At 37.7% G+C, this 26,199-nt stretch overlaps 1 protein-coding gene across 4 annotated transcripts; it reads right to left on the bottom strand.

Annotated features, from left to right (window-relative positions):
• Positions 1–106: 106 nt before the first annotated feature.
• USP38 (ubiquitin specific peptidase 38) lies at positions 107–26,134 on the bottom strand. 4 transcript variants are annotated; one of them, XM_036312776.1, is made up of 10 exons: positions 24,923–26,134; positions 22,806–22,941; positions 20,090–20,219; positions 16,356–16,457; positions 12,683–12,841; positions 10,748–10,941; positions 7,916–8,009; positions 6,691–6,797; positions 4,197–5,556; positions 107–1,326 (listed from the first exon to the last, which is right to left on the bottom strand). In XM_036312776.1, exons 1-10 carry the CDS (start codon positions 25,602–25,604, stop codon positions 1,165–1,167), a joined length of 3,126 nt encoding a protein of 1,041 aa, XP_036168669.1. In that variant the 5' UTR covers positions 25,605–26,134; the 3' UTR covers positions 107–1,164. The 4 variants fall into 4 exon arrangements, with proteins under 4 accessions (XP_036168669.1, XP_036168670.1, XP_036168671.1 ...); XM_036312777.1 differs by lacking the exon at positions 16,356–16,457; XM_036312778.1 differs by lacking the exons at positions 16,356–16,457; positions 20,090–20,219; positions 22,806–22,941; positions 24,923–26,134 and adding an exon at positions 13,925–14,071.
• Positions 26,135–26,199: the final 65 nt, after the last annotated feature.

Here is a 26,199-nt window from a genome sequence, read left to right as displayed (position 1 = left end):
GATGGTAGAATCTGACATTTTAGCATATCTGAAATGATGAAATAGACACAAAGGTGCAAAACATCACTTAAATGAAAAAAGAAAACCAAAGGTACAACTCTAAATATATATGTTCTCAATGTTTAATATTCTGAGGATTAAGTAACAAAATCAAAAAGAGTTTTACTTGACTACGTTTATTTTCTATGAATTCTTCTTCTAAGAGTTAAAAACAATCACACGCATTGTTTTAGGACCATCAGATTTTTACTTCAGGAAAATCTAATACCTTTCAAAAAAGTTATAATTTTAATGTTAGCACAAAAAAATCACTTCCTAACATTTCATTTTAAAAAAGCTTTCCCGCAGCCAGAGATTCCTATTTTTTAATTACAGTACTGCAAGGCACATACAGAACTCACCTCCTTCAAAACACACAGAAGAGGGACTCCCTGAAATAGAATTTTTAAATCCCTAAACAATTAGAAATACTACAAAGTTAGCAATTTGTAGGTAAAAATGTTGCTCCTATAGGATCATGCACTTTTTTGTAAAATCAATTCATCATGTATAAATAATTCCTGTAAAAACATTTGTACTTCAAATGCAGATAGTGATGCTGAAGACAGCATTAAACAAGCCTGACAAGTACTACAGCTTGATAAATTTTATGTTATTGCCTTCATTAGAGACCCTTATCATCTCTCATATGTTCAAAGATTTAAATTTAATAATGGGATAACTACACAGGAAATAAGGGATTTTCTTTTTTTTCAAACAATATTTCCTTCACCTCTAACATAATTCTTTTATGAAGGATGCTAAATGAATTAAAATTTTTGTTCAGTAAAACTGAGGATAGGAGCATTTAAATGCTTCTACTAAATTTAATGCAGCTTAATTAGGGACCAGGTATATATTTTCCTTTGAAAATTTTTGGTCAAGCATGTCTAACCATAAAAGCAAATGGAATTTTAAGAGGTAGATTTTTTTTCCCCATGATGCATTTTGTTAATAAATGTATTGTTAAGAAAATAAAAACAAGCACTGAGTGTGTTTTCTTAAAGTATAAGGGTCTAATGAAAAGAAAAATAAAAGATAGCTATGATACTTATTACAGTCTGTCATTTTAACAGTCAAAGTATTAGGTGTTTTGTGACCAGTGCATTTTGGACTCTCTCAGGATCAAAATACGAGTCTGCTGACTGTATTAAATCCTCCTCCACCCCCTCCACCAGTTGGTCCACAGCTTCCTGGTGGGTCATTGTCATCAAATCCATTTGGTCGAAATGAACAGGAGGCAGAGGCAGCTTGTAGGGCCCGGGCTCGAGCATTCAACTCTTGTTCCTAAAATTAAAAATAATTTTAACGAAGTTATAATCCTAAATACAATGGATGGATATATCACCTGTATAAATATTTTAAAGCTGCCTTAATCCTTAATAAGCATCCTTCAAATCTTAGTAACTTTAAAAATACTGACTACACTAATCCTTTCCAAATCTTACTACAGTAAATAAAGTACACAATCACAGATGGAGCAAACTTGATAGAGAAGAAAATCTTGGTTTAACGTCTACAAAATGACAGATCCAAAAGGCTATTTGTTTCAGTATCAGACTATATAGAGGAGGAAACTGAAGCCCACAGTCCCAAGATTTTTCTATATTTCAGTTCATCCCCAAGAACTTTCAAAATACAGTAATACCCATCAACACGTAAGAACGGATTTTTTTCCTAATATACAGCATGCAGAATTAAAGATTATGACAATGGATTATCCACTCTAACAATTTTGGAAGTGAGTGATTACAATAAAAGGTACAAATAATGAAAGAAAGCTGGATTTTAATACCCTTTTCTTAGAGTATTTCTCAGTAAGTAAAACATCTCAAAACACTGCTAAGGAAAATGGAGCCTATCTTCTTTCAGTAACACTGAAAACTTTTCTCTACTAGACCATCAATAATTTTATCAGGAATTATACTCATCTATGTGCCAGACACATAGGTGCTAAATAAATATTAATGAACTCAAGTTAGAACACTATTTGATACTTATCCACAAAAGGAGAAAAAGTGAATATGACAAATTCATTTGGCAAGTTCTAAAACTGGGCTCTAAAAACTGGCACCAACTCCTTGGAAGATGTAAACTATTCTGGCATGTGCCCATTTTTCTGGGAAAGGGCCTACAACTTTTAAATGAGGTCAATGTCACTCACCCAGGTCTAAAAGCCACTGTGGTAGCAAAACCCTTAATCTGTTAGGCATAATCAGCCTCAAGAACTTTCAAAATACAGGTAACATTAGTAACAAAAACTGTACTATATCCAAATTTAACTTAAAGCCCAGTTACTTTGCTCCATCTGGCACGGTAGTATTATATATTTTTTTGCTTTAAACAGTTTGCCAATCTGAGATTGAAGATGAAATTTAGAATTGTACAACACTGAAAAGCTGAATGAAAGTACATAACTCTCTTCCATTATAGGGACAATTAAACAATAATGAATGGCACTCAAATATTGTAGTCAGGGGTAAATGGCAAGACAGAGAAAATCACTTAGAGCAGTGGTTCTCAACCTTCCTAATGCCGCAACCCTTTCATACAGTTCCTCATGTTGTGGTGACCCCCAACCATAAAATTATTTTCGTTGCTACTTCATAACTATAATTTTGCTACTGTTATGAATCGGAATGTAAATATCTGATATGCAGGATGTATTTAAGCGACCCCTGTGAAAGGGTCATTCGACCTCCAAAGGGGTCGTGACCCACAGGTTGAGAACCGCTGACTTAGAGCCAGGCTGCAATATAAGTAGTTATTACAGTTATAAGAGTTTTTGGCATTCCTATCACAGAAATTAGGGTAGTTTCTCATCTTTTCAAAATCCATGTCCCTCCTTTGATAAATATTTCACCCAATCAATGATATATAAATAATACACATATTTCCAAAAATCAAGATTGCACTGGGTCATATTTTCTGTATTTTATATTATAGAAAATTTCTACTTCAACCTAACCCTTTTACCCTCACTCCACCTCTTTAATCTTTAAGAATCGTGATGCTAAAAAAAAGAAAAGAAAAGAATCGTGATGCTAAACATCCAGTGCTTATTTGAACATGGTTGAAAACATTATATTCTCAGGATTATAAGCCTTCTGACTGGATGTGAGAATCTTATTTGTAAATCAATTCTAACAAATATTCTAGAGTTTCTAATTTTTTCTGAAAAATGTATTGTTTTTGTCACTAGTACATTGCATACTCCTTTAAGAATGTATCATGTATCTTTAAGTATTTTATAATATAGTAAATGTCAAAACTTTATGAGAAGAATTCCTTCTAAAACTCAGTAAAATCAGTACTACAGTGGTCCATTTCTTCTCATACTATCTGAACCTTTTAGTTTTAGGAGCTTCAAACACAAAAGTTTTAGAAACTTATTTAAGCTCATAAAATCACTTGGATTATCCAATTAATACACTTACAACTTCACCTATAATTTACTGTTGATCCTTTATATTAATAGCTACTTGGCAGGCTTCAAAGAAAAATATTTTGAACAAGATCTTCATTAACTTTAAAGTAATAAAATCACTAACTCCTTGCAAAAAGTGTATTTATAAGTAAATTCAGCTTATATGAAACCTTTATTCCATGACTTTCTTTACTAATTGTCATTTTTTCTCCTTGGTTTTATTGCTCAGATCCTTAAGTAATACAAATATCCTGTCTTTATATTTTCTAGCTTTTAGTGTCCTTTATGTTATCTACCTGAATGTCAATAAGTAGCTCTTAAAATACTTACACAAAGGTCTAAAAGGAACAAACACCAAATTTAGCAGCTGTTTCCCCTGGTAAGTGGGACTAAAAGGAAGAGGGGAGATACTACCATTTTATTAAACTCTCTATACTTTTGCCTAAAGTGTTTTATAATAATCATATCTTGTGTAATTAAAAACAGGTAAGGTCTTCTATACTGCATCTAACTTCAATTTTTCATAATTCATAACATTAGAAAGTAACGCAACTTAGTTATATAGGTTGAACTCATTTCATATAAACCCAGACTCAAATTTCAGAATTATCACTCTGTAAATTCCTTGGAAAATGTAGAAGCTGGATTTCAAAGTTAGGGTGCTCATTTAACTACCTGTCAATTGTTTAACTACTTTCCACAAATGATGAAGTTTATATTTCCAACTTACCTGTAAATATAGTTTATTGTCTTTTGTTATAGCATCCATAAGTTCTTTCTGTAGAGGTGGGTCTCCATTTACCCAGAGTCCACTGGTTGAATTATTACCACTCAAACCGTTAGTGCTGCTCTGTTTTCTATACAAAAGCACATAAGCTGTGTCCTTTGGAAATCTACTCGTAATTTTCTGGACTGACTGAAATGAAGTAAACGTCACTCTGCTGTCATTAAATAAAAACCATTCTTTTGACACTTCCTTGTTTTCTAAATCCTGTTCAATAACTGCACTAGGACTCTCTCTTGTTAGTAAATGACTCTGGGAGGAAGCTAATGCCAGAGTTTCAGACTGGTGGCACATCTGGTATGAGGACTCTGTACCTGTGATGTTTCTGGCATAAGAGTAGTAATGCCCACTTTCAGAGGATATACCAGAGTGAACAACAACAGAACTTAATAGATAGGGCACCAAAATGGGACAGCAAGCTTCTTCAGTCCCCGAAGGCTTTAATTTTTTAGCTAGGTTTTCACTAATATCAGTGAAGTCAACATCTATAGACCAACTTTCTGACAATGAAGAGAAAGAAGTAGTTCTTTTAACTGGCAACTCCAAAACCAGTGGCAGTGACACATTGTCTAAAATTTTTCTTCTCACGTGATACTTCTGATCATATGAAAATCTTAGGAGAGTAAGAATAAGGTATTCAGGTTCCTCCGTGATTTGCATAGTTTTCTCGGCATTCTGCAAAGAGGCACAGTTTTCACAATAATACTGGTTGTCTCCTGTAAGAATCTCTGGAGCCAAAAAATAATTTAGTAAGTCAGTTACTGAAGGTGTGGCTTCACCTCCTGGCTTCTGAGGTACATCTTTATTAACAAAAATCTTGCTAGATTCACTAGGGACAGACGTGTTTTCAGTACAGCAAAACTCAGCAGGAGGGCTGCCTAGCATTCTTTCATTCATAACTGAGTCATAGACAAAGGTAGCCGCTGCTGGATTATAAATTCCTGGTTCTTCTGAAGGACCAGGACAGGCTCCCAGTAGACCACCATCTGGTGTACTGAGCGATGATGCTGGATCTTGAAAAGACAAGCTGTCCATAGAAGAGGAAGGACAAAAGGCAAGGGAAAGATCTGTAAAGGCTTCCACTTTTTGTGAGGTACTCCTGCAGTTCAAACAACATATGTGAGTTCGTAGTTTTCCTCCAAACATTTTTTCTATCAAAGTCTTCTCACCATCATTTGTGTAAGGGGTCTCTGTCAGTACAGTTGCCTTACTGGCTACTTCCTGTAAAGACGTTTCAATGCATCCCAGACTTTCGGAAGGCTTGTGTGAGGACTGAACTTTCAAGATTTTTTCTTCTTCATGGAGCCTGCAGGGGAGTATATCATTACACAGCTACTTCACTTACATTTAAATGTCATTTCTATTACAAAATATTGGTGGTTTATAAAGACAGGCCAATTATTTTTTTATCAAATATATAATGTTTAACTTAAAAAAAGCAAGTTTCTCCTCTTCTAATCAAGAGGAATTCTGAACAGTTTGACAACGTAGATTAGAAGAGAAGCTACAGGCTATTTCTACACTGTATTTCATTACACTTTCTTTATACTATTTTATAGCACTTATTACATTACAGTTAATTGCATATTCTCATTAACTGTCTTGTTTCTTTGGCTCAGGACCCCTTTGTACTCTTAAAAATAACTGAGGAGCCCAAGAGCTTTCATTTATGTGGTTACATCTATCCAAAACTGAGATTAAAAATAATAATAATATATACTTAAAAATAATAAACCCATTACTTATTAATATAACTGTTTTCCTGAAAAATGGTTATATTTCATATAAAAAATTTAGTGAATAGAATGGCACTGTTTTACATTTTGCATATATTTCAAGTATTTGGCTTAATAGAAGACAGCTGGATCCTCATGTCTGCTCTGTATTCAATATAATAGTATATGTTGTTTTGGATGAAGTATATGAAGAAAATCTGGCCTCAACTACATATACAGATATATAGCTAGAAAAGAAAGACCCCTGAAAGTGTTTTAGGAACTCTTAGAGGTCCTCATACCACACTTTGAGAACAGCTGGTCTAAAGTAAAAAAAACCCAAATTAATCATAAAAGAACACTTAAAAATGATTGCAAACACACTTGAAATATATGTATTTTAAGGCTAAAAACAACATTGTGTAGAAATAATCTGTTATGAAAGAACACAATTCAACTCATAACTTTAAAAACACTTTTTACCTAGTCCTGACTGGGTGGCTCAGTTGGTTGGAGCATCGTCCCTTAACCAAAAAGGCTGGGGGTTTGATTCCTGGTCAGGGCACATATCTGGGTTGTGAGTTTGAATCCTAGTCAGGCTTCCTATAGAAAGCAGCTGATCAATGTTTCTCTCTCACATCATAAAATCAATTTCTTTTTTCTCTCCCTTCCTCTCTCTAAACATATCCTCGGGTGATGATTAAATATATATATGTATTTTTTACCTGTCTAGGAGAAACCTGAGGTATTCAGAACAGTCTTGCTGTGATCTGGGGGTAAACCATGGAGGTCTGGAGGCCTCAAAGAATATCCGAGGTGCATATGCTTCTCGCTTTTGATATCAGTAGAGAAAATACAAGAAAATGATTTTCACACTATGAACTAAAAACTGAAATCTTACTATATATTCAATAAAGATAATTTTTAAAAATTACATTGAGCTTAACCTTTACGCTAAGCCAGTGATGGCGAACCTATGACACGTGTGTCAGAGGTGACACGCGAACTCATTTTTTTGGTTGATTTTTCTTTGTTAAATGGCATTTAAATATATAAAATAAATATCAAAAATATAAGTCTTTGTTTTACTATGGTTGCAAATATCAAAAAATTTCTATATGTGACACGGCACCAGAGTTGTTAGGGTTTTTCAAAATGCTGACACGCGGAGCTCAAAAGGTTCACCATCACTGCTCTAAGCTGTCAAACACGTGGGCAAATAAACTAGTTGGAAATAGATTTAGATAACCATTAGTCATAACTTCTCATTCTGTAGATGAGATTTAAGATATAGAGCAGGGGTGGGGAATATCCGGCTTGAGGGCCATAGAAGGCCTGTGAAATCATTTTGTCTGGCCCTGACAAGGCATTGGGGGTGAGTTAATTAAGTGTCTGACCAAATATAGCAGGCTAATTTTTAAGCTGACAATTTTGTTTGGCCTGCAAGTGATGTTATAAATATCCAAATGGCCCTTGGCAGAAAAAGGTTCCCCACCCCTGATCTAGAGAAACTGTGTGACTTGCTCAAGGTCAGACATTATATCAGGGATTAGACCAGGTCATGTCTAACTCTTGGGTCCACAAAATCGTTTTTAATTGTTTATCACTGTGAAAGTCTACCAATTCAGTATCTATAAACTATTATAGTGTATTTTAAAAGGTTTCTTTATGAGACTTTATTTATTAAATAGAAAATAATTACAATAATGGGTCAGCATAATATCCATCTACAAAAATGAAAAGTAGGAGAAATAAATAAAAAACGTTTAAGAGTATATCCTGATTTTAGGCAGTATCTTTTTAACATTTCTAAGTAGATTTGTTATGCTGGGTGAGATATATATTTTTTCATCAGTTAAAAAGGGCTTACCAAGTTTGGTATAATGTGAAGTTTAAAGAATATTATCATAATAACATGAATATTAACATATACACACTACTCACACTCACCTGTGTATGAGCCAAAAAGGCAAAAAGATGCTGTAATTTTTTCATTAATGAATTGCACCCATTTAGATTTAAAGATAATACTTGTCTTCTGAAACTGAAAGAGAATAAAATATACTGATTTTCAGGTAAATGTATACATACATATGCATTTTTTAAAAGCTAAAAGGAAGTTAGTTCAGGAACTTACCCTCAAAGTAAAACTTCACTTACCAATGGCCACTTACCTAGCAAAGTTACTAATGACAATGTAGTGAAGAAGGACAGGAAGAATGATGGTACCTAAGCACTTACTGTGTGGCCTGGTAATGACCTATATGTACTGTCACATACCATTCCTATTTTCTGGATTAGCAAGTTGAAATAGATTAAACTATTAATTAATACCCTCAGTAAGCAACTTTTAAATTCTTTCAAGTCTGCATGAAATAAGTAATATCCTGTCATTAAAAGATCCTATAAAGTTAGAGTGGTTTAAAAATGGTAGTATACAATTGGGGGAAAAATGGAGTTAGATAAAATTTTACATCATTACAAGTCCACTTGGGGTTGAGCTAAATGTGAAATATAAAACTACTGAAGTATTTAAAGAAAAAAAGGGGAAAATTTAGAGGAAAATGGCTTCCTGAAATTCAGGCACTATAACTGAAAAATAGCAGAAGGAACTACATAAAATAATAAATTGCAAGTAAAACACTGCAAATTTGAAGAATGTAACAAAGAATTATCATCCAGATTATATAGAAATCAATATGAAAAAGACCAAACAGAAAGATCCACAAAGGAAAGAATAGAGTATTTAGAAAAGAACCACAAATGAATAGCAACAACAAATAGACAGAAAAAAATCTGCAATGGTCAGCAAAATGCAAATTAAAACAAAAAGACATTTTCACCCAAATATTTTAAAGATTGATTATATTAAGTACCGCTAAAGGTATGGGGTCATTAAGTACAATTATATATTAGCTGGTAGGTAAGTTTAAATAGTGTAGCCTTTCTGGAGACATGTGGGATGTCTTATTCAAAGAATATCCTCACAGGCATATGGGCTGAGAGATTCATTATGAGCAAAACAAGCTATTAATAGTCATCAATAGGAGTAAGGTTGAGTGAATTATGGCAGATACTTTACTGAGAACAACACAGTTCTGTCACTGTCCTAACATGGGCATATTACCAACTCAAACCATTAAAAGGTAAAAATAAAAGCAAGCAGCTAGAAAATATATAAAGATTCTCTATTTTTTTTATTGTTGACACTATTATAGATGTTCCCCATTTCCCTCCCCCCTTTGTCCACATGCATTTGTTTTTATACTAGATAAAATCTTGTAACTACAAAAAAGGTCTAGAACACTGCACATAAAACTTAAATTATCTTTGGAAATGGGAATGCCTGATTTTTTTTAATTAAAATTTTTAAATTTTATGTACTTTTACATTCAATTTTTTTAAAAAACCATAAAGACTTCACATTTCTATTACCAAAGAAACAGAATATGCTGTTTGCCTATTCTGAGATGGAATTATTATTGGCCACTGTACAATAGATGAGCTGTTTGAACTGCTATTGCCAGTTATAACTGAATTAGGTCACTCTGCTTTCTCTATCATCTGTAAAGTAAGATGGCTGGACAAGATGACCTCTGGTGGTGAGAGATGGTTTCTCTCAGGTTTATGCCTAGTATCGCTTGTGTCTAAGCAAACCTGGAAACAAAAGAAAACACTAAACCAAACACAAAACACCTTAGTTTTGAGCGTACACATGTACTTTGGAGTTAGGAAATCAAATAAAGCTAACTCTTCACCTTTTAGTTTATGATTCCTCTAGGCAGGCATAAAAAGACTTGGAACTCAACTTGTATATATCTTTAGTCAAGTTCTATGAATCTCTATTGGTGCTGAAGAGAAAAATTCAACCATGTTTTTGCCTTTAGGAAAAGTTTATCATTAATTTGTACCTTTACAGATAGCATTCACATAGCTAACAACCTCTGGTCTCCTATTTGTTTGGCTGTAAAAGCAATGAATTTAAAAGTAAATCTGTAAGAGGGCAAAGGAACAAGTCTGTTTACACATCTGTTCAGTATTAATCAACTTGGGGTGGGAAGCAGAGCTTAAATTTTTAGCAGCAACAAATAAGTTATTGATCTGATAAATAGCAAAATATCTACAAGCAGAAAAAACTAAGTAGGACCCCCTCAAAAGATATACTGATTAAAAAAAAATTTATTACTATCCTAGCCAGTTTGGCTCAGTGGATAGAGCGTCGGCCTAAGAACCAAAGGGTCCTGGGTTCAATTCCTGTCAAGGGGACATGCCTCGGTTGCAGGCTCCTCAGGCCCGGGCCCTGGTCAGGGCTCATGCAGGAGGCAACCAATCGAAGTGTTTCTCTCACTTCGATATTTCTCTCTGTCTTTCCCTCTCTCTTCCACTCTCTCTAAAATTCAATATAAAAATATCCCCGGGTGAGGATTAAAAAAATAAAATTAAAGGTTACCACCTTATAGGATAATAACAAATTAGTACTTGAGGACACAAACTCTTAGGCATCAACTCAACCAATCCCTCTGTTACATTAATAAGTATCAAGTCAGAGTAATTCACAAGATTCTAAATGTAATACATAATATAAATATAAAGTAGAATTTACTTAAGTTAATATTTTAATAGTACCTTTCCATTTCTGAATAAGGCAATTATATGAAAATATTAATATTTCTGCTGTTTATAAGGAATAATATGAAGACAATCTTACCATTTTGCATTTCATTAGCATGCGTCAATTTCTACAGTTAAAATGAAAATAAAAAGGTTCAAATTTAAACTTACTCTGTGGCCATAAACAATGCTTGTATAACACTGTTCATATAACACGTATTTCCTAGATTAATAAGACCAGTTTTCCCAGTTTCAGATTTTCCTGAAAGTCTAGACAAGCAAGATGCCAAAGCATCAGATTGAGAAGTCCAGGCACTTTGATTGAGAATCAATTTAATCTTCTCCTCACTGGGCTTAGGGAAGTCCTGTATGTAGATCATAAAGAAGAAAAAAAATTTTTTAAATAGACACTATTCTTGTTATTAAATTAACACCATAAATATCCTTCCACTAATACTTAACCTTTTTTACCTCCCACTTAGTTTTGATAGTACTTGACCAATTGTCAAAAAAAATCAAATCACACTATATGCAAAAATAATTTAAACTTCTCACTGGGCTTAGGGAAGTCCTGTAGATCATAAAGAAGAAAAAAAAATTAAAAATATACACTATTCTTGTTATTAAATTAACACCATAAATATCCTTCCACTAATACTTAACCTTTTTTACCTCCCACTTAGTTTTTATAGTACTTAACCAATTGTCATAAAAATCAAATCACACTATATGCAAAAATAATTGTGTCCTAAAATAAAATAAATTAAAATCTCCTAAAGGTAGAGTTTATCAAGCTGAGGAATACTAAAAAACCCCCACACAACAGGAATTCAAGTCACATATGAACTATTCATGTTTCCTATTTATCAGCAAAATGTTTTAAAAATAAAACTGAGATCAGAGAGTATACTGTAGAACTATTCAAAGGCAATAGAATAAGGACCTAAATTAGCACGCAATTCAATAATCTAAACAAATTTCTTTTATATTATATAGTCAAAATAAAGAAAAAAATCTCCTTTTCATTCACTATCAATATTTACCCAGTATTAACCTTATAAATAAAATCTCAAAGTAATCATGAAAAATGTTTAACCATATTAAAAATTATTATAAAATACAGATTCTTCTTACCTGCTTTGTGATTTATGAAATAAAATTTTAAGAGTAAGTGATTTCAAACATGAGTAGAGCACTGGAGAATAAGAACACTTGGTAAAATCATTAAGGCTTTTTGGACTGCTATTATCATCTGGTACTTATACCTTAGAGAACAAATAATTTCTGAAGGAATTTTAATCTCCTGATTTTTTGGAGCTATTAGAAAGTGCTTCCTGGGTTCCGAGTGAGACCCTTGTTTCTTCTGAGCTTATTTCAGTCAACAGAATTTTCAACATATAAAGCATAACTGCTTTCATCTATAGACACAGTGACATCATAGAGAGAGATTAACACTATCAAATCCATGACAGCTCCCATACATAAAGACATTTACTTCTGCAAGGGTCAAATGTCAAACCAATGGTACACATTAACAGTGTTGTGTTCTGGGTTCAACCAATATCATTTTGATTTAACTATATAGTAAAATATTTTTTATTCATTTCAGATACAGAAGATAATGAGACCTTATATTGTATTTCAGACTTCAAAAAGAAATATCAATAGAACTGATTTATAATGATTTCTGATTAAGTCTGACTGAGGAAAGTTCTCCAATTCTTTTGCTACTCCCTGATCCTTCAGTAAGTTTACTAAGAGAAAAGTATGTTTATTGTGACCCATTCTTCAAAACAAAGAGAATTAGTGCTTTTTAGATCGAACATGTATACAAACTAAAAAACAAGGCAAGTTCACAAATAGTTCAGTAAAGATTCTATGAAATATGGACATTCATGAATAGTCCATAGCTAAAATGGAATAAAAAACAGCAAAGAAACCAAAGTTAAATTGTCTTTAATGAACCCTGATTTTAACGGAATTTTTCAAATAAAAAGCGTATTACCATGAGGCAGAAAACTGAGTAGCTGGTTATCATCAATCAAACATCCATCTATCACATCATGGGCTGCACATCCACAAATACTGTTGCAATTATTATCATACCTTTATTGCTTCCAGAATGGGTTCGTAGAGATCTGGAAATCCAGAGTAATGATACATCATACAGTGTATCAATTCTGTTAACTGTACTAAGAAGGCTGTACTGGAAGGCAGACCATCACTTCTGAGGGAGTGAACCAAACTGACCACATGAGGAACAATCTGAAGAGAAAGGAAGACAAATATTCCTCAATTTATACAAATTGGCAACAAATTCTCTGGCCTACAAATATAATTCAATTGTTATACAATCAGCAAATAACTTTCCATATGTTCAACTACAAACTTTTTCAAAAAAAAAATTAAGAAGTAAAAAATTTCTGGAATATCAAGGTAAATTTAGTTTTCAAAGTCATATGATTTTAATTCCATATAAAACCCCCCTCCTCATCTTTATTCTCCATCTAAAATGCAAACTAAAGTCCTAGTGACTGCAGTCTAAAAAATGCCTTCAGTTGAAAAATGTTAGAAACAAACTTAAAAGATACACCTAGAATTAGCATAAGAGCTCCATCTAGTGTGAATTTTAGAACTCTTACTTGGAAGAATTATACACACTTTGTATATTAAAGTTTGCCTCAAGAAAAGTCTTCAAAATAGCTTTTGCATGTATCTAAAATTACAGCTCAGGCTACAGGATTACCTTTCATTTAGATAAGCATAGGGATGATGTCAGATGTTAGCATGGTGATCCTTACAAAATGACACCCATTCCCTTTCTTAAAATAAAGGGAATCCGAAAGTATTATTTTAAAGGACTGGGGTTAAAAATAAAAGGGAAATCTAAAATGCTTATTGCTCAATAAACATTTAGAAAACTGTTAGTGTTATAAGCACAACAATGTTCTTTCATCATAAAATTAGACTAAAAGTTAAAACAGAACTAACATTTTAAGAGGTTATTAATAAACTATTTTGCAGAAATGGCTCAAGCCATTAGTACAGTGCTATACTTATTCCAACTAAATAACTGTAATCTGATATTAGATATTTATACTTCATATGTAAAAGTATCTTATGTTCTATTTGTAGGACATTTTTTGGGTTGCTAACTAGTAATAAAAGTGAAGTTATAGCTCTAAGATCTTATCATCAAATAGCATAAACAACAATTATAGTAATATCCCAATCAACTACCTTTCCTTTCTCCTAAAGAGAATAACCATATTCTTAAATTAACACTGCTATTCCTATTCTGCTCTGTCTGGTTTACACTTATGCTAGAGGTCTTAAATCACATTTTACCTTTTGCACTACTTTCTTTAATCTTCATCAAAGGTATTATTCTGGTCAGGAAACTACCAGCTTCCAATGATTTCACTCTACTGCTATCACCTCTTCATTTCTAAGCAAATCTGAATTAGAATTTTACTGCATACCTATCTGATACTCTCTTGCTAAAATAATCAGAATCTAAATTTATTTTGTTTCTTCAGAGGTGAAGGGGGAGAGAGAAATGAAAAGGAGAAAATTATAACAATGATTATTTAATTTACAATTCCAAATACTCCTAGTATAAATTTAGGCTTTGCAATCAAGTAATAAAGTTGTCTACTACTATCTATATATATAAAAGCCCAAGCAACAATCGCAAGAGAATGGACAACCGAACAGGCTGCATGGGGCAACCAGCCCATCAGGAGGGTTAGTGAGGGGCACCAAACGACTGAGCAGCAGGCAGCAAGGGGGTTAGTGAGGGGTGACCAAATGACTGAGCAGCAGGCTGCGTGGGGCGACCAGACCCACAGGGGGGCAGTTGGGGGCAACCAGGCCGGCTGGGCAGGGCAGTTGGGGGCAAACAGGCCGGCATGGGGGGCAGTTGGGGGTGACCAGGCCGGCAGAGGTGGCAGTTAGGGGCGATTAGGCAGGCAGGCAGGTGAGCAGTTAGGAGCCAGTGGTCCCGGATTGTGAGAAGGATTGGGCCTAAACCGGTAGTCCAACATCCCCCAAGGGGTCCTGGATTGGAGAGGGTGCAGGCTGGGCTGTGGGGGACCCCCCCCGCCCCCCCACAAATTTCATGCACCGGGCCTCTAGCATCCTATATAATCAAAATGATCACTGACACAGAAATAAGACTAAGTTCTTAAAGGCATTTTGACATATGTCCATGCAGGCTATTACCTTCCTTCTTATTTTTCTTTTTAAATTCTCATCTGAGGATATGTTTTATTGATTTTTATAGAGAGAAGGGAGAAAACCATCAAACGGTTGCCTCCTGTATGTGCCCCAACCAGAGTTCAGACCCACAACCTTGTCCAGTCAGGGCTGGTTCTTTTTTTAAAAAATTGATTTCAAAGAGGGAAGGAGAGGGAGAGAGATGACAGAGAATCATTGATGATGACAGAGAATCAGTGATCGGCTGCCTCCTGCACACTCCCTACTGGGGATCAAGCCCACAACCTGGAATTGAACCTGCGACCCTTTAGTCTGCAGGCCAATGCTCTATCCGCTGAGCCAAACCAGCTAGGGTGCTGGTTGATTCTTGCATATGCCTTGACTGTGTATCGAACCTGCAACCTTGGCATATCAGGACAATGGTTTAACTACTGATATATGTGGCCAGGTCATATTTTTACTCCATTTAAATTTTTTTTTCCACTTATAAAAAGCACATGAAAACCAACTTGGTTCATATTAACACACATATTATTAATCTTGGTTTGCTCTAAACTACTTTAAACATATATATTATGAATAATGATGCTGATTAATAATGATGCTGATTAATAATAGTGATTCCAGATTATTGCTCAAACTTAACAACTCCTAACCTGAGTCCTTTGCTGAGTTATTTAGAGTTTGTAAGAAAGCCATTAACCCAATCAGTGGTTATTTTCCTAGGACCAAAAATTATTTATGTGAATATCCCCCTTTCTGGAACGTTCTATCATACCATATGATTTAACTACCTTATGAACCACTACCTGATGCCTAATCTAATTTTAGGTGAGTAGGTCAGGCTATCCCGACTACACAGGCAGTAATTAGGTCTTTGTTTTTAAGTTTTACTAAGCCAGATCACAATTTAACTGCAGATCTAACTAATCCTTAAATAAATGATTTCATATTTACTTACTTCAATAAGGCAAATAATTCAAAGGCAACCATTTATTATCTCAACTACTTTTCTTTTTTCAGAGAGATTAAGGAATGTGCGTATGCTCCATGATAAGAGTAATAAATCTTAGAATGGATGATTATGTTATGTTAGAGAGTCTCCTTCTTGGAAACTTTGAAAATAAACCCCCTTCTCATATGGCATACACATGATTGTGCCTGAAGCCAGGGACAAATAATTGATGGTTTTATTCCTTGGGCGACTTTGCTGGGATATTTGCTCAAGTTTGAGTTAACAAACTGATAGAAGGTTATTGATTTAATGATCAAACCCAACAATTAGGGCAATTAACTGCTGAAATAACTCATTTTAAGTGATTTACATACATTGCTGGTTTGTGGTGACAAATGGAGACATTTGGGAGAAATACTAAATATTCTGAAAATAGATTCTTTGGAGGGAAATGCCACAATCTCAAATTTCTAAAAAATCATAAAGCTATAAGTAAATAGATTTAAGACTAACGTACAATCTTTTCACTATATACAAATATGACTCAATATTAAACTAAAATTTTAAGACAAGGTTTTTCAACATAGAAACCTTGTCATAACTTACCAAATGGAATGCCTCTGGAGAATGCTGAAAACTAAGCAGCATGTGAGAAAGAACTGCAAGAGCACCAGGCCTCACAAGAGGAAACCGAAGTCGATTAAAAACCTTCAAAAAAAGACAAGACATCCATCTACAGAGTTTGTAAGAAAGCCATTAACCCAATCAGTGGTTATTTTCCTAGGACCAAAAATTATTTATGTGAATATCCCCCTTTCTGGAACGTTCTATCATACCATATGTTGCCTTATTAAACCTTGTGAGGAGAAAGTTTGGAAGTAACATGACAGAGATCAAGGGAATATAATGGCCTAAGCAACTCTCAAACTTCCTGATCAAATGAAAATCTGTCAAACCAAGTTTTTAGGTGGTAACTTCCTGGTCCATTATTCAATTCATTTGACAAATATTTATGGTCACAAGAGGGTAGGTAGGGACAATAAAAAGTAACATGGAGACAAGTGATATGAAAACAGGGTATGATAAATAGGAAATGCTGATTGGCAAAGGGGTTTGGTATTTTATATAGGGTATTTTTTTTTAAATGCCTCATTAAAAAGGTGACATCTGACTATAAAAAAAATGAAGGATGCCTTAGCCGGTTTGGCTCAGTGAATAGAGCGTCAACCTGCAGACTGAAGGGTCCCAGGTTGCAGACTTGATCCACAGTCGGGGGCATGCAGGAGGCAGCCAATCAATGATTCTCTCTCATCATTGATATTTCTATCTCTCTCTCCCTCTTCCTTCCTCTCTGAAAATCAATAAAAATATATTTTTAGAAAATTAAAAAAAAACAAAACACTGAAGGAAATGAGAGTAAACCTAATGGATACTCTGGGAGAAGAACATAATAAGCAGGGCAAAGGCTCAGCACCTCGAGGTCCTCCACCCTGGTGTACTAGAGCTATAGCAAGGAGGGCAGTGTAAAGCACAGATACACAGGCGCTATAATATAGGAGGCTGGATAAGAGCCAGATTAAGTAGGACCTATGTGACACCTGTAGCAGACCAAGGGCAGGGGCAGGGAGGCTAATGTAGTCATTCTAGAAAGGGAAGATAATGACTTTGGACCAGGGTGGTAGCGATGTAGCTAGTTAAGTGGTTGCATTCTGGATATTTTAAAGATGGAAGCAATAGGGTTTAGGATATGGGTTGAGAGAGACTGAAGAGACACAAGGATAGCTTCAAGGTTTTTGGCAATAGAAGTGGATGGGAGTGGCCATTTGAGATAGGGAAGATCAGGTCCGGGAGGGAAAAATCAAGGGTTAGATAGTGAATAAGTTGAATTTGAGATCTAAGTACAGACAACTAGATAGATGCATACTGAGTTCATGGAAGAATAATGGACTAGAAATATTAAACCTGGCAGTCATTAACTTAGGGATGTGCTAAGTATGGGTGGAGAAGAAAGTAGATCAAAGATGAAACTCTAAGGCACTCTAAACTTAGAAAGATCAACTATAGGAGACTGAGATACCAGTGAACTAGGACAAAAACCAGGAGAGTATAATGCCCTGGAAACTAAGTGAGGAAAGTGTTTCAAGAGGGAGTGATTAACTGTGTCAAATACTGCTGAGAGGTCAAATGAGAGGAGGCCTGAGAAATAACTCCTAGGTTTAGCAACTTTGGAAAGCACTGGTGTCAAAGATAGTTTTGGCAGAATAATCTTAATAAAGCTTGATTAGTTCAATTCAAGGGAAAATGGGAGAAACAGATTTTCATATTAAATATCTGAACACAGCAAATTACTTAAGTACCTACACTTAAATAGCATTTTAATTTTTTATAGTCTATTCAAAATTATTACCCAAAACAAAACTAAACAAGAACATACTCAAAATTAGATGTTTTAAAGGGAACAACCCAAAGATAAAGATTGATTATATAAGTTCATACATCCTAATCCTATCCTATCTAATAATAGAAAAACATGGTAATTAACCATACCTCTGCTACACTTCCCATTGGCTAATCAGGGCGATATGCAAATTAACTAACAAAGATGGCGGCAGGCAGCCAGGCAGCTGAAGCGAACAGGAGGCTTGCTTGCTCCAGTGATGGAGGAAGCTAAGGTTCCCCACCTGCTGCGGCCCAGCTCTGAGCTCCAGTCTAAGCAACAATGTTGCAATTATTGAAGCTAAACAAACCCCAGAAACCTGCTTTCAGCCAGCCGACCTCGGAGCTGGAGCCGCAACAAAGTTTCAATTGCAGAAGGTAAATAAATCCCAGAATAAAAAGAAAAAAGAAAAAAAGGAGAGACTGGGAGCTTCAGTTGCAGGATTGGCCTGCCTGAAAACAGCCATCAGCCCCTCATCCAGGCTGGCCAGGTACTCCAGTGGGGACCCCCACCCTAAAGGGGGTGCAAGCAGCCTGAAAACAGCCATCAGCCCCTCATCCAGGCTGGCCAGGCACTCCAGTGGGAACACCCACCCTGAAGGGGGTGCAGGCAGCCTGAAAACAGCCATCAGCCCCTCATCCAGGCTGGCCAGGCATCCCAATGGGGACCCACACCCTGAAGGGGGTACGGGCAGCCTGAAAACAGCCATCAGCCCCTCATCCAGGCTGGCCAGGCACCCCAGGGGGGACCCCCACCCTGAAGGGGGTGCGAGCAGCCTGAAAACAGCCATCAGCCCCTCACCCAGGCTGGCCAGGCACCCAAGCGGGACCCCCACCCTGATCCGGGACACCATTCAGGGCAAACCAGCTGGCTCCCACCCGTGCACCAGGCCTCTATCCTATATAGTAAAAGGGTAATATGCAAACTGACCCGAACAGCAGAAAGACTGGGAATGACTGATCACTATGACACACACTGACCACCAGGGGGCAGATGCTCAATGCAGGAGCTGCCCTCTGGTGGTCAGTGTGCTCCCACATGGGGGAGCTCTGCTCAGCCACAAGCCAGGCTGACGGCTGCCAGTACAGTGATGGTGGTGGGAGCCTCTCCTGCTTCCTCAGCAGCGCTAAGGATGTCTGACTGCAGCTTAGGTCTGCTCCCAGAGGGCTGCCAGGCTGCCAGAGGGATGTCTGATTGCCATCTTAGGCCCAATCCCCCTGGGGAGCAGGCCTCAGCCAGCAGGTGGTCATCCCCCGAGGGGTCCCAGACTGAGAGAGGGCACAGGCCAGGCTGAGGAACCCCCCGCCCCCCGAGTGTACAAATTTTTGTGCACAGGGCCTCTCGTATATAATAAAAGCCTAATATGCTAAGTGTCCGGTTGAACATTCAACCAATCAAAGCATAATATGCTAATGATATGCTAAGGCTGCTCAACTGCTCACTATGACATGCACTGACCACCAGGGGACAGACAGTCAACCGGTAAACCAGTTGCTATGACATGCACTATCGGGGGCAGATGCTCCAACCAGTAGGTTAGCTTGCTGCTGGGGTCCGGCCAATCAGGACTGAGTGAGACAGGCCAGACATGCCCTGGAGCTCTCCCGCGGTCTCTTCCCAGCTGGCCAAACTCCTGCATCCCTTCCTGGCCGGCCGATCCTGATAGACCCTGATCGGGACTAGGCAAGATGGGGTTGGACATGCCCTGGAGCCCTCCCGCAGTCCCTCCCTGCCTCCGATCGTGCACCAGTGGGGTCCTTTAGCCTGGCCTGTGCCCTCTTGCAATCCGGGATCCCTCGGGGGATGTTGGAGAGCTGGTTTTGGCCTGATCTTGCAGGCCAGGCTAAGGGACCGCACAAATTCGTGCACTGGGCCTCTAGTAAACTTATATACTCCCACTTACCAGTTTTATTTTCAGTAAAGTAACATCTATCAAAATAGTAAACTTTTGGACTGCTGCCAGTCCTTTCAAGAGTGCAATCACCCATGTATCCACATGCTGAGCCAATGGCCAGGACAGCCAATCAATCATTCTGAAAATTAAAGAAAAAGAAAACTATTAATATTGACAATATTTTCAACATTATTTAGAAATAGCAGATTATGGTAGATAATTACTCACTTTGTGACTCAATATTTACTGAGCTTGCTTGTGAAAAGCACTAATCAAAATGCAGAAACAAGTATAATGGGTGCTTGTACTCCAGGAGTTTCCAATCATATAAGCTAAGATTCTTATATAACACATTTTCATAAAAAGAATTTCTGATAACTATCATTTCACCTTAAGTTTTAAATTTATGCTACATATTGATGTTAAAAATTTATTAGACAAATTTACTCTAAGAAGAGCAGTTCAAATATAGCTATCTGAACTAAGACATAAATATAAACCAACATTTCTCCTCTCTGGAAATATGAAATGCACTGTTAAAAAACACACCTATATTTATAGTTGTGAAACAGGTCTCTTTATCCTTGTTAGAATTCTACTAAACAAAGACAACAAAAGGAAACTTCAAATAGATAAGAGCACTGAATGTGCAAATATCCTAAGTGGCCTCATTTTGCATTAGTGTTTTCCTTTTTGAATATCAGCCCAGTTAATTGGGAATAGAAACGAAGTAATACAGGGTTTGATGGAGATTGTCCCTAATGTTAGACATCAACCACAATGAAGACTTGTACGACTCTTAGAAAGCAATTGGGCCAAATGTTCATATTATTTCATCCAGTAATCCAATTTTGGGGATTATATAATAAGAAGGTAGTAGTGAAAAAAACAACAGATTTTAGTCAAGAGTGACCTGGTTTAAAAATCCAATTCAGCATTATTAGCTGGGGGACCTTAAATACTTAGGTAAATTATTTAATCTCTTTGTGTCTGTTTTCTTATCTGTAGATTATAGGTAGACATGCTTATTTTATAGAACTCATATGAAGAATAAATGAGTTAAAATATATCACTGGAAATATTCATTGTGATGCCTCTCTTCCACCAAATATTTTTAAAGGACTGACTTCTAAATTGAAATAGTTATTTTCATAACAGCTAAGTTATAACTGTCTACATTAACACTAAGGTATTATCTTTATTAAGGTTTTTGCTCTTAAGATTTATTTTCCACTGCTCAGGGTGAATGCAACCCAGGTATGTGCTCTTGACCGGGAATTGAAATGGAGACCTTTTGATGTATCTAACCAGAAACCAACTGAGCCACACCAGTCAGGGCTGAGGCTGCTCATAATGTCTAATGGAACATTTGCATTTCTTTGCATTACAGAAAATGACAGTAAAATATAAGTGCTAATATGTGGAAAAATATAGAGTATAGGGAAGTATGGTAAAATAAACACTGCTATCCTTTTCAATAACATTTGTAATATAAGAATAATTACTCCAGGTAGATTATGGGTTAAATAGCTTTATGTAGGTAAATTAGAAATGCAATACAAAAATTGGATCACAACCTCCCATAGGTAAAAATTAATTTCCAAATATATTTTAAAAACAAAATAAAATCATAAGATGGATATTATGGTAGTTTTGAAAAATTAAGACCAGGAGTGCTGAATGGGAAGAAGTGGAATTTGCACTTGACTTAGTAAGTGGTGAAAGTCACTGTAGTTTGATCAGAAGGGTAAAATGAGTAGGTCAGGCTGACTTAGAGAAGAGAGATAAAGTCACTGCTGGCAAAAAGACCAACCAGAAGACTCTGTTGCAATGTTATGGCATGAAATGAAAATGTAAGCTATTCTCACTTAGGCAATGAAGGTGAGGGACCAACCGATTTCTGATTTCACTTTCACTTGTGAAATCTGTATTTCTCTGCATCTTCCTATTTTACTTAGAAGACAACTTCATTTATGATATATTCATTTCAAAAAGAAAGAAATTTTAGTGCTGCTGCAGTCACACTGGCAAGAGTGTTGCTGCCAAATAGGACACAGAAGGAGTGTCTCTGTGGAGATGGAGGAGATAAAAAGTGTTTCTTAAAAGTAAATGAACAATGAGGACTTTACATAAAGACTTGAAACTCAACCACATATAAATGAGAATTGATAAAGTGATAAGAATAAAGGGAAACGTAAATAAAAAGAGATATGAAGAAGATCCTAATAGTATGGTATCAAAGGACTAGCTACTGAATAGTAAGGAAGAAAATAAGGGAAAAAAACTCCACATTTTAAACAGACAAATGCTGACAGTGTATTACTCAGAAATCCTGATTGAAAGAGACAGTAAAAGTATATACTTAGCTAGAAGAAAAAAAAGATCCCAGAGGGAAGAAACAGGTAGCAAGAAACAATGAGCAAAGAAACTAGTAAAATACATTAATAATTCAAAAAACTCCCGCCTGTACAATATGTGTAAATGTATGTATGTTTTTGAAAATTAAAAAGCTGAAATAAAAATGGATTTGTGAATTACTGGGATGCCTGTCAAGCCTATAGTAAGGTAAACAATACATCCCAATTAATTTGGAGAATTTTTATATATTTGATTCCACGATTTCAGTTTTAAACATTTCTAAGTTTTTCATTACTGACAAAAATATAACAAAATATCTCCTCCTCCCAAATCTACAGTTACCATCTATAGTGTCATGAAGAAGTACCTGCAAAAAGCTTGGGTCATACTTGCATCTTTGACATTTGGATCCGTAGTAAGGCTCCTGATGAGAACTGTAATCATCTGAAGAGGAATATGCTGCACAAGGCTTGCCAATGCTACAGAAGGTTCAAATGATGCATCTATTTTTTTTAATTAAAAAGAAAAAGGGATATGGCAAGAAGGTTCAAGTGAAGTATTGAGAGAGAACAATTAACCAAAAAAAAGTAATTGCAGCAAAGGTGTTAATCAGAAAACAGTTGTCAAGCTCCACCTCATGGGCACTCGTCACATAAAAGGAATGTTACATTACAGAAATTAGAGATTAAAAATTACAATGATTGCTCATTCTATAGACAGAACTACTGCAATATAAAAACTATTGCCATATTTGGCCCATGAGTGACTTTATTTTCTTGCACTTTTTAATATTGTCTTTGTCGAGCTAAAATATTCACTTAAAAAGCAGAAATGTAAGATTTAAATTCCCAGGTTAGATTCTCCAAAGTAACTTATAGCTTATTAATTACAGTAGTCTGTAAAGTGTTCTAAGTAAGATATTTAAAAATCTCTTAAAGCCCTAGCCAGTTTGGCTCAATGGGTAGAGCATTGGCCTGTGGACTGAAGGGTCCTGGGTTCGATTCCAGTCAAGGGCACATGCCCAGTTGTGGGCTTGATCCCCATTGGGGGCGTGCAGGAGGCAGCCGATCAATGATTCTTTCTCATCATTGATGTTTTCACCTCTCCCTGTCCCTTCCTCTTTGAAATCAATAAAAATATATTTTAAAAAAATCTCTTAAAGAAGTGGAAATTTGGGGAGAGGGGAATTTTACTTAAACCATATAAAAATTAAGCAAACCCAAGGTGAACATCTTTATTGCTACAGTTGAAAAAGTTCAGGGGAAATATAACAACTCTAGCAACACAGGCAATATAAGAAAGATTACCATTAAAAAAAAATAAACCAACTCAGATCCTGCAAATACAAAATTGGTAATTTGTTTATAAATTTATTTAATTCATCAGACTGCATGGAGCTTGTTAAAATTCTACTCTTCTGGTTCTCAGGATAAAAGAGGACACCTCCTTCACAAGTTGAATCCCAACAATTGCCAGGGAGAATGGTTGTACCACGTAGAGAGGAAGTGAACAATGTTTTGGATCTACTGTCCCACAACCTACAGAGCTAGAAGCTCCAAGTTCAGGTAAAATGCACAGGTAAAATTCCTGGATGACAAAGCATTTTCTTGCTAAGTGTCACTGGACCCCTCCCTGCTTTCTAAGGATGCAGTTCATGGGCTATCCTCCAAGGGAAAAAACACCCATTAGGTCCTCATATTCTTTCCCTTCTCTGAATCTCTCTCAGGAACACTGTTGTGGACAGAAAATGTCAACACTCAAAAACTACAGTTAACTAGGACAAGCCAGTAATAAAACAAACTGCACAGACCATGAATTTTAAAAAATGGGAAAATTAAAAAACAGGGGAGCCAGGCTGGTGAGGCTCAGTGGTTGAACATCGAACATCGACCTAAGAACCAGGAGGTCAAGGTTTGATTCCCAGTCAGGGCAGATGCCCAGGTTTGCAGGCTCCATCCCCAGGAGGGGGTGTGCAGAAGGCAGCCAATCAAGGATTCTCTCATCATTGATGTTTCTCTCTACCCCTTTCCCTTCCTCTCTGAAATCATAAAAAAAAGGGGGGGAGGGAGGCTCATGATAACAAAATAATAGGGTTACAGTGCAATAATAATATGGTAAACATTACTAGGCTACCATTAGTCACTAACGAATAGAAGCTTTATTTAGTAGCTGTCATCCCCAAAGCATTTCATAACTAGAGCAGAGGCTGGGTAATTAAGCAACTTGTTTAGTGCCAATGGTCTTAGACCTCCAAGTGCTCAGCGTTTAAAATAAAAAACACGGCCTGCTTTTTAAGATAGAAACGACAGCCTGAAGAGGATAGTGGATGGGAATAAAATTTTGGATGAGGCACTAAGATCTGTTCTCCATTAACAATATTTTCAGGGTAGGGAAGCAAACATGGTGGGTGTGTGTGTGTGTGTGTGTGAGGGAGACAGACTGAATTTCCCAAAGAGATTTTTCTTGGGATACAATGACCCTTACCTGTGGAAGAGATGATTGCAAAAATTTCTTGCAGGGAAGGCAGCAGTGTGGAGGGCTCAGCCTTCCAGATGTTCTGCAGCAAGCCGCTCACCTTTGTCACCTGGGCGACATATTCCCGCAGCTCTTTCTCCTGGGTGGACTGGCACTGGAAGTGGCCTATGGTTCGAACCAGCTGTTGACAGAAGGTGATGGACAGCTTCCCCTTGGGGATGCACTGCACGAAGTCGCTCAGGAGGTCGCTCAGCCGGGCGCACAGCGGCGGCTCCGGCCTCTCACACACCAGCCGCAGCACCTCCACCTGCAGCAGGCTAAAGAGGTCCAGCACCGAGGGGCAGCTCATGATGAGCCTCAGGCCGTTGTGGATGTAGTCCAGGATGGCGACATCCTTCCTGTCCAGCGAATGGTAGCCCTGCTGGAGGAGGCCCAACACGCGCGTCTTGTTGAAGAAGGACTCGAACTCGGGCCGGTGGTAGCGGGCGTAGGCCTCCAGCACCTGGTGCCCCACCTGCCGCTGAAAGGGGTCCTGGCCCTCCAAGATGAGCCGGGTGGTCAGGTCAAACATGGCCTGGCACTGCGCCTCGTCCTGCCAGTGCTCAGCCGATTCCACCACCTTCCGCACGATCACCCGCTTCACCGGCAGCGGGTAGGAAGAACTCACCAGGCCCTCCAGGATCTTGTCCATGGTCGCCACGCCGCGAGGCCGAGGGGCAGGGAACCGGCGGAGACAGCCCCGAGGTGGGGCGGGAGGACCCCGGGGCGGAGGTGAACTTGGAGCGCGGCAGCAGCGGGATCGACCACCGCCACCGCCGCCTCAGCAGCCACATTCATCGGGCAGGGGGGCCCATGCAAGCGCGGGCGGGAGTTGGCAAGCGGGGGGCGCGAGAGAACCAGCACCGCCCGCGGCGGGCCTAGGGAGCCGGAGGCCCGCACGCCGCCGCCGCCGCCCCGGGACCGCGGTCCTTCTCAGCATCAGCTCGGAGGCGCCAGCGGAGGCCCCCCGGCAGCGGCGGGCGCTTAGGATGCGGGGTTGCGAGCCGGCAGGTGGAGAAAGCGCGCCTCCGCGACACGGGACAGGTGTGGACGTTCGGGCTCCAGCCGGTGTTGAGAGGAGACGGGCCCTGGGTAGAGCCTGGAGCCGCTGTCACCGATGGTGCCGCCGGATCAGCCGGGAAGAGAAGGCGAACACCCTTGACCCGGATTCAGAAGGTCCCCAAACAGGAAATGACGGAGTAAATATCTGGGGAAGGGCCCGCCCCTCCGCCCCTCCGCCCCTCCGC

The sequence above is a fragment of the Myotis myotis genome, unplaced genomic scaffold (genome assembly GCF_014108235.1).
Source record: "Myotis myotis isolate mMyoMyo1 unplaced genomic scaffold, mMyoMyo1.p scaffold_m19_p_6, whole genome shotgun sequence".
In the NCBI taxonomy this organism is placed as follows: domain Eukaryota; kingdom Metazoa; phylum Chordata; class Mammalia; order Chiroptera; family Vespertilionidae; genus Myotis; species Myotis myotis.
Note: the sequence above shows the minus strand (reverse complement) of the source record. Positions and strands in the feature narration are given on the sequence as shown.

Bases quoted from the DNA above. Each gene is read 5' to 3' on its own strand.
- USP38 (XM_036312776.1), bottom strand. From the start codon at position 25,604: ATGGACAAGATCCTGGAGGGCCTGGTGAGTTCTTCCTACCCGCTGCCG. The intron at 10,942-12,682 runs GTATGATAATAA...ATCTACATACAG, and splicing joins CCATTCTGGAAGCAATAAAG to GACTTCCCTAAGCCCAGTGA. The intron at 5,557-6,690 runs GTAAAAAATACA...ACTCCCCTGCAG, and splicing joins CTCAGGTTTCTCCTAGACAG to GCTCCATGAAGAAGAAAAAA.